Source organism: Tenrec ecaudatus, chromosome 14 (assembly GCF_050624435.1).
Source record: "Tenrec ecaudatus isolate mTenEca1 chromosome 14, mTenEca1.hap1, whole genome shotgun sequence".
NCBI lineage: Eukaryota > Metazoa > Chordata > Mammalia > Afrosoricida > Tenrecidae > Tenrec > Tenrec ecaudatus.
This window is the reverse complement of record NC_134543.1, coordinates 86,943,308-86,952,788: the sequence shown is the minus strand read 5'-3', so window position 1 is coordinate 86,952,788 and position 9,481 is coordinate 86,943,308. Positions and strand designations below refer to the sequence as shown.

At 41.1% G+C, this 9,481-nt stretch overlaps 1 protein-coding gene across 1 annotated transcript; it reads left to right on the top strand.

Annotated features, from left to right (window-relative positions):
* The first annotated feature begins 7,498 nt into the window (after positions 1-7,498).
* On the top strand, positions 7,499-8,479 carry LOC142426662 (olfactory receptor 11H12-like). The gene has a single exon (XM_075532246.1). The coding sequence runs from the start codon at positions 7,499-7,501 to the stop codon at positions 8,477-8,479; it is 981 nt and encodes a 326-aa protein (XP_075388361.1).
* Positions 8,480-9,481: the final 1,002 nt, after the last annotated feature.

Here is a 9,481-nt window from a genome sequence, read left to right as displayed (position 1 = left end):
TTACCTGGGAAATCACTAATTTAGAAACTCAGGAAGTTTATAATAGAACCTTGAGATCAGCCCAAGTGCATACCTGGTGGCCGGACCTGTATTTTAACCTAGAAAAAATAGTCCCTTAGAAGATAATGGAAGGGGGACCATGGAGGAAGAGACAAAGGCGGGTGTCCATGAGTAAAAACAGGTTTTATGCATGTCCAGGGTTTAGGACCGGGAAAATAAGGCGTGAATGTGGGGGATTTGAGTCTCTTTATTGTGCAGCTTGGATATGTGTCACTACCAATGATGGGGAATGGAAATGCAGGTCAAATCTCTATTCATTGAGATGTCTTATGTCCGACCTTGTTCATGAACCAGGTATGCTTCTGACTGTAACCTGATATGTGTAACGTTCACAGAGGAAGGAAAGAGGGACAAACAATGGGTTTCAGGACTGTCCTGGGGGATATATCTCTATCAAAGCCCATTACTTGGCACCATAATACAATTAAAGTTAAAAATTTCTCCTGCTGCGGGGGTCATGGGACCAAATCCAGTAATGGGAGGGGGATAGCAAAAACAAAGACATCCTCACCTAACTGTTTCCCCTTCCTTAAACCCCAAGACACTGATAGAAATGGAAACTCAAGTAACTCCTAAAGTGTATGAGCTAGGGAATCCTCTATGGAAAATGCTAACAGCGGCATACGAGACCCTAAATCGCACTGTCTCCAGTGCTACTGAGGCCTGTTGGCTATGCTATGATATCAGACCCCGTTCTATGAGGCAGTAGGAATAGCCGCACCTTTCAACTGGTCGAGCACAGAGACCCCCGGGTTCTGCAGATGGGATCATAAAGGCCCAGGACTGACACTCCAGGCAGTCTCTGGAAATGGAACGTGCATAGGCAAGGTGCCGTCTCGCCACGTTCAGTTCTGCGCTAACATCTTCCCTTCTGTGAATAAAATAGATAGTTTCGGCGCTCAATGGGTGGTGGATGTGCTCTAAAACCAGACTGACTCCATGTCTTAGCCCACCTGTCTTTAATGAATCAATAGAGTTCTGCATCATGGTGCTAATATTCCCAAAAGTTATTTACCACCAGGAAAGAGTAATGTACGACGCATGGACAAGGGGTATGGCGAATACCAAGATGACCAGGGAGAGGTGAGACCCTTCATGGCATTAACCCTGGCTACTCTTTTTGGCCTTGGTGCAATAGGAGCAGGAACCGGCATCTCAACCTTAGCAGTACAGCACCAGGGATTTACTAGTTTGAGGGCAGCCATAGACAAAGATATAGCAACAATAGAATATCTATCTCCCATTTAGAAAAGTCACTAATCTCCCTGTCTGAGGCAGTGTTACAAAATCGCAGGGGACTAGACCTAGTGTTCCTCCAGCAAGGAGGACTGTGTGCAGCCCTGGGAGAAGAATGCTGTTTTTATGCTGACCACACCGGAGTGGTAAGAGAGCCCATGGCTAAAGTCAGGGAAGGGTTGCCAGACGGAGACAAGAATGTGAACAAAAGGAGAGATGGTTTGAATCATGGTTTAATAACTCGCCTTGGTTTACCACCCTGCTCTCTACATTGTTAGGATCCCTAATCATACTCTTGTTCATTCTCACTTTTGGACCATGCATTGTAAATAAGTTAATTGTTTTTGTGAAAGAACGCGTCAATACTGTCCAGCTAATGGTACTACAACAACAGTATCACAGGCTGAATCCAGACCCCCGTCTTGTAATAGAAGAGGTACAGAACGCCGCTTATGAGCAAGAGTACTTGTAAAGATATAAAGGGGGAGGCGGAGCTCTGGAGCTCTGCATGTCATTAGGAAAAACATGCTGTTTTTATATAAACTACCCCTAGACTAGAGTAAACCTAATTTAACCTGCTAATTTGTGCACCTGCTTATTGTGTGCACCTGCTTATTGCTTCTGTGCACCTGCTTATTGCTGAATCAGGTTGGAGTATGGTTACTCCAAATAGTGACAACATAAAAAAGGGGGTGATGTGGGGTCCTGGTTTACAACTGCCGGCATCAGCACCATGACAGGTTGTATAAAACCAAAGTCTGGGGCAGGCTTAAGCTCTAATTTCAGATTCCTGGACACTGAGGTAATTCTGTCAGAGAAGGCATCACCTGTCCCAGACTGACCAATAGGGAGCAGCGACCACCCCCTCACAATTGACCAGTCAAGAGAATATGCGCGGAACTACTCACCAACCACCACTGGACAAGGCTGATAACAGAAGTTTTCTCCAATAAGTTTAAAGAACAGCAACACTGGACTGCCCCTGGTACCTAGCCCCATAAAAGCCCAGGGAACAAAGAACTCGGGGCTGATTCCCTTTTGGACGCTGGGTCCCCACTGCACTGGGCAGTGGAGGGAGGGAAGCCCTAGCTCGAGCTAGCAAATAAACTCCTTTTGCCGTGTTTGCATCTCAACTGGTCGTAATTCTTCCGTGCGCCCAAGGTGAGCTCGCGTTCCCTTCCCCAATCCAACAGCCATATAGTACAAACTCACCCAGAAGGCAACAAGGCAAACAGACACCAAGATAGCATTGGCTTAGAGATGGAAAGAAGTCAAGAATGATACACACACACATACATGCACAATACTATTATAAGAAAGGAAGGTAGGAAGACACCAAACACAAAAGCTATAAAGATGACATCACAGAGTCCACAGATGGAGATAATAAATCCTAAATACCCAGTTTGCTGAAAGCTAAGGAAGATAGTGCTTGCTCAAAACCTTTTCCGGAGTCCCTACATGGGAGGAGACTCTGGTGAATCCTCAGTGTCATTGGACAGAGGCATCAGCAGGCAGATGTCAGACAAAGAACACTGTGAGTGGACCTTAGCGCTGCCCTTAGACTGGAATGCAGCATCGGGAAATTTCATCTCCTTATGGAGCCCGTGTGAAGTTATTCTACATTATTTTCTTGCCTATGAAATTTTTCAGTTTTTATTTCATTGGGTGCTCTTACAGCTCTTATAACAACCCATACATACACCCATCGTGTCTAACACATCTGTACGTATGTCATCATCATCCTTTCCAAAGCATTTTCTTTCTACTTAAACCCTAGGTATCAGCTCCTCATTTTGCCCCTCCTTCCTGCACTCTCTCTTCTCCAAGTCCCCTTTATCATTTTTAAATACGATGGCCCAAATAGGTTGGAGTTTATCTCTAGGTCTTTAATCCACTTGAGTTTATTCTTCTGCATGGAGTATGGTAGGGTGTTCCTTCATTTTTCTACACATAAATTTCCATTTTATCCAACAACTCATATTAAAGATGGCATCTGCTTCCCATTTGATATTTTGAGGCCTTTATCAAAGATCAGTTGTCTGTATACAGATGATTTTATTTCGGGGTTTTCAGTCCTTATCCATTGGTCTGAATATCTATCATTGTACCAATATAACACTTTTTTGACCACCCTGGCTATATAAGAGGTGCTAAAGTCTGGTAAAGCAAGCCCTCCAACTTTATCCTTATTCTTGAGAAGTTCACTCTTAAATCTGAGTTTCTTCCCTCCCCATGTGAAGTTAATAACCATTTTTCCACTTCTGTGAAGAAAGATGATGCTATGTGGATCAGGATAGCATTGAACTTAACACGGTGCCTTGGCAGAACTGACATGTTCACTGTATAGAGTCTTTTGATCCATGACCATGGGATGTCCTTCCATTTGTTGACATCACTTTGGTGTCTTGTAATAGTGATCTGTAGTTTTCCTCATACAAATCTTTTGGTTTCTAGTCATGTATATTCCTAGACATTTCCATCTGTGCTTGGATATTGTGAAGGGTACTACGTGTTTGATCCTCTCTTCCTTTATCTAGTCTGATGCATAAAGCAGTCAAATGACTTCTGTCTATTGATCTTGTATCCTGCCACTCTGTCTTATTCCTCTATTGCTTCTAGCACTCCTCTGTTATAACTTTTGCAAGTTTGCATACATGAAAATTGTAATAGTTTCTGTTTTCTCTTAGATCAAGGTCTCTATCACTCTATATGGTCATTTTCTATGGATCCTTATTGGTTATCTGACCTAATTTTCTAAATTATCTGTATAGGCACACTGGGTGGGGTGCAATTATGAAGACCATATGAGCATAGGACAAGGGAAGGGAGGGCCTGTGAAGTAGAGAGTTGAAAAAAAAGGAGAAACTTTCCAACATTGACTGGGCTGAGGATTACTTAGCCTGTCTTCATGTGACTCGACTATTGAATTTTGATTATGTTAAGTATAGCTCAAGTATAAAAAAGACAGTTAAGAAAAAGCCAAATAAAAGAAGTCAAAAGTTCCAATAGACTTTGTGTGTGGAATGGGAGGGAAAAGTTAGGGAGAGACACCTTCCACGCCAATGCCCTGCTTTTATCCAGAAAGAGCTTCCCTTTCCTTTTTTTTTTTGAGGTCTAAAAAAAGAAAACATAAATTAAGAAGTTGAAATTACCAATCTGCAAACTCTCATACTGTAAATCATTTGTCCTCAATTTGTTACTTTCTGCTCCCTTCTCACCCTTCTTCAGGGCCCTCTTCCCCCTAGGAGTATGACTGAATCCTTAGACAGGCTTTCAAATTTCTCAGTAGCAGATTCTGTTCAACCTGCCTCTCCACTGGATGCTTCTAGCCCCTTAGCTGCCACTCAAACTCAGAGGCTCTCATTTCTACATTTGCTTCTGCCTTGTATATTAAGCAAAGGCTGGTGCACAGAATGGCCCACAGAACCCCATTTTCATGAGAGCTTAAATGCCTGTGGATGCTGCTCTGAAATTCTTAATAATTGTGCCTTTGAACTCGTGGTTGGTAAGTGAGGTCTGATGGGACAATGGTGTACAAGGCAAATGCTAGGAATCTACACTCTCCTCCCTGCTTCCTGAGAGAGCCCACTCCCTCAAACCTAGTACCTCATCCAGTACCCCCATACCTGTCCCCAACCTCAGCACCCTCCTTTCTGTGGGGCCCTGAGCATAGGCCCAGGAAGAGATAGTACCATGCATGCACCCACGGTGTCCCAGGGAAATTATGGAGCACTTCCCTGGTGTGGGAAGCTGATCAGTGGAGGACTGAAGACAAGTTCCTTGTACAACAACTACTGCTCTCCCAGCTAGAACCTTCCACGAGCATGGTCATTTTACTGGGTCCTATACAGTATGTACTCTGCCGTGTCTGGGATAGGGGATTCTCCATACTACTTTTACCCACTGATTTTTAACCATGTAATTTTACCTCTTTATTTAAATTATTGAGATGCTTTGGATTTATAGCTGTCATCTCATCATGTATTTTAGACTTATTTATAACCATCTGCTAGAGAAAATTCTACTGATTGAAATCTGTCCCCTACCACTACCAACTCCATAAATAAATAAATAGATCTAGCCATACTGATGGTCCACAGTTCAAAACCACTGGACACTCCTCCAGAGAAAGAGAGGGCACCTAACGAAAACAACAGCTATCCTTCTAAAAAATCTTTTCTGATTTCTCCAAATATTGTTGTCAATATCATACAATAGCCTAGTCCTCACTCAACATTTCCCTCACCTGGTTCTCAACAAAACACCTCTGCCTCTTCCAACCCAACAACAGAGGCTTCAAATATTTTTCAACTTTACTTCTGGGCATTTGATGAGACAGTATATTGCAATTCCTCAAACTGTCTCTTTTCAATCATCCTTAGAATCCTGATTTGCAAAGAATGGTGCCACAAAGTCACTTTGACTATTATTCCTCAGAGAGCATGATTTCATTAAATAGTTACAGATTGGTAGGTTATAGAGTCCAAGTCCCAGGTAGATATGTGATGGGGAAATTGCATTCTTAACTGTTGTGCAGTAATAAAGCTCAATTTGGCTTGAGACAGAAGCCATGAGATTATTCAAACAGTGCCTTTAGGGATTTGATCCCCATCATCTTTTTAGCATTGTTGAGACTCTCAACAGCTGTGTGCCACCCCGTGTCATTGCATAATTTCTTAATGACAGTTTCATTAATTGAGGATATTTTAAATAGAGATACATGTTACTAGATGAAGAACAAACAGCTTCAACCTCACCATTTCAAACAACATCCCAGAGCAGAGGAGTGGACAGTAGGTGGAGAAAGAAATAGTTATGAAAATCTTGTGTTTGTGCTCAGAAATCAAGTACTCAGGGTTTCTGGGATTTATATCACTAAATATCACCAAACACAAACAAAATAAACCTCACCAAACTCTCATGCCTGATATCCCATATCTTTTCCATGAGCTGGGAAATGAAGGGCATTTACTCTTGAATATAAAAGGATTGGACTTCCATCACCCAGATTCAGTTATGTCAATGTTGTTTCACTTTGCACCAGCACATCAGGAAAATCAATCTTGAATATTTAGAGAACAGGTACCATTTTAAAAAAATAATGAAGCTTCTTGCTTATCTTTCCTATTGAAATTTTCTTTAAACGTGGACGATTAAACATCAACGTAAAACCATGGTTATCAACAGAAGTATTGCCACATCACAACCTTCATGGTCAATGTTGGTAAGTAATGTATGCAGTTACATTTGTATGACACTTATCGCAACAACATGCAGTTTTACTTTAAAGGAATGCCAATTTACTCCAAGACATATCTGCTTCCTTTACATCGTTATAGGGCATAAGGAAGACCTCTAACTGAGACGCACATAGTCATGTTGTACCTAAAATTTCCTTTCCTGGCTCTAATGCATGGTAAGATGACTGTAGCTAAAAAGCTAATATATTTATTAAGTGCTAATTTTTAAAAATTATTTTATTGGGGGCTAGTACAATTCTTATCACAATCCATAAATACATCCATTGTGTCAAGATCATATGTACATTTGTTGTCATCATCATTCTCAAACATTTGCCTTCTACTTGAGCCATTAATATTGGCTGCTCATTTCCCCCCTCCGTCCCCACTCCCCCCCTAATGAACCCTTCAAAATTCATGAATTATTATAATTTTGTCATATGTTACACTGTCCAACATCTTCCTCCTCCCTCTTTTCTGCTGTCCCTCCCCCAGGGAGGAGGCTATACATAGATTATTGTGTCCAGGTCCCCCTTTCTACCCCACATTCCATCCACCCTCCAGGTATCACCATTCTCATACTGTTCCTAAAGGAGTCATCTGTCCTGGATTTCCTGGATTTCCAGTTGCTATCTGAACCACTGTACATCCTCTAATCTAATTAAGGGCTAATTTTGTACTCAGTCCTAACCAGAATTTATCACAGATCATCCATGGCTCAAACCAACACGTTTAAAAATGAGTTTAAATTTGCTTCTTTCTTTCATGGCCATGTAGCAAGAGAGAGGCTCAGTAGGGGGCAAAAGTTCAGTTCTGTCCAGAAAGAGTGTGTATGGTCCAGAAAGGAAGGACTAAATTATTTTTAACTAATTGCCTTTTTGGCAAAGGACATGCCCTTGGCCCTCCTTCTCTTCTATCTTAAAAAGTTAACACATTTTAAAAGAGCCATATTGATAATAATGTTTCTCTTAAATTTGCAGAGTGCTGACCCAATGAATGTCTCTAAGCCATACTCCAGTTTTGCTCCCGTGAGTGAATTTGAACTCCTAGGTTTCTCCTTTGAGTGGCAGATCCAGAGCCTCTTGTTCTCCCTCTTTACCACAGCCTACGTTATGACCATAACAGGAAACATTGCTATTCTCTGTGCAGTGTGGTGTGACCAGAGACTTCACACGCCCATGTACATATTCCTGGGGAATTTCTCCTTCCTAGAGATCTGGTATGTCTCTTCGACAGTCCCCAAGATGCTGGTCAACTTTCTCTCAGAGACAAAAACTATTTCCTTTGCTGGTTGCTTCCTCCAATTCTATTTCTTTTTCTCTTTGGGCATATCTGAAAGCTTCCTTTTGGCTGTCATGGCTTTTGATCGATACCTTGCTATCTGTCGCCCCTTGCACTACCCTAATATCATGACTGGGTATCTCTGTGCTAAACTAGTCACTGTCTGCTGGGTTTGTGGGTTTCTGTGGTTCCTGATCCCCATTGTTCTTATGTCTCAGATGCCCTTCTGTGGCCCAAACATCATTGACCATGTTGTGTGTGATCCAGGACCACTGTTTGCATTGGCATGTACCTCTGCACCAAGGATCCAATTGCTTTGCTATACTCTCACCTCCTTAGTTATCTTTGGTACCTTCTTCTTCATCCTTGGATCTTATACTCTTGTACTAGTAGCTGTGTTACGTGTACCTTCAGACACTGGAAGACGTAAAGCCTTCTCAACATGTGGATCTCATTTGGCTGTGGTATCACTGTTCTATGGCTCCCTGATGGTCATGTATGTGAGCCCAGGACTCGGACATTCTGCTGGGAGGCAGAAAGTTGCAACATTGTTCTATGCTATGGTGACCCCGCTCTTCAACCCTCTCATCTACAGCCTCCGGAATAAGGACATGAAAGCAGCCTTGAGGAAAGTTGTGGGGCTTTCTAGTGCAAGGTAGGATAGACTACTGGATTCCGCCATGACTAGGTCAGTATAGTCTTGCACTAAATAATCAGAAATACCTAATTCTCCAAAGTTTGAAATAATATTGTATCCTTTGATACTGATTTGTTTGCGTTATTGACTTCCACATCTATAAACTCCTTAGGAGACCTACTTGTTTGAATGGTTAATAGTTCAGTTCCACCTGTGGGTCTATAGAAAAAAAATGATGCTTCCAAAATGATTTATATCCCTGGAAACACATAGGTGAAATTCTACTCTGTCTTATAGAATCTTTATGAGTTGAAGTATACTCGATGGCATTAGGTTTTGTGGATTCATGGAACCATTTACAATGATAAAATAGATTGTGTAGGTCAATGGATCTATTGAGTTCCTCTTTCACACTTCAACTGTGTATTAGCTAAGGAACAGTTAGGTGCTTTTTTGTGTTGATACTTTTCATATGGCTTATGTATGATAAATGTTTCTTACTTCTACTTGAAAACAAATTTATAAATCAAAAAGATCTATCAAAGTATAACGTTTGTGTGTTTTGTTGATTTAAAATAAAGGGAGAAAAGCCTTTCTCTTCTCTGTTATTTTCATATTTCATCATTGCCTTTAAAGAAACTCAGAAAGAATTTTTTCCAAGATTTCTATGACCTAGTATTCTAGCTTTATGATATCCATCTATATGTTGGTTTCTTTCCATATTACATCACTGTAGTCTCCTAAATGCACACTATTATTCCATCTATATAGCCCCTGTAAAAGTATTTCAAAATACAAGATTAAGTTATTTTCTTTTCATCTAAATAAAATATCTTCTCCTAAGTGCTGGAGAGGAATATGGCTCAGTTGAACGCAAATTTGTAGCATTAAATGTGCTGCTGAATAATAGCAGATTTTCTCATTATTATTTGTTGCTGAATCATATTATGATTACACTTAGACTCTTATTAAAACATCATCCCGAATTCAACATCTCTAACACAACATTTTAACTACATTTTTT

What these genes read in the sequence shown, in the direction of transcription:
- LOC142426662 (XM_075532246.1), top strand. Translation starts at nt 7,499, where the DNA reads ATGTTTCTCTTAAATTTGCAGAGTGCTGACCCAATGAATGTCTCTAAG.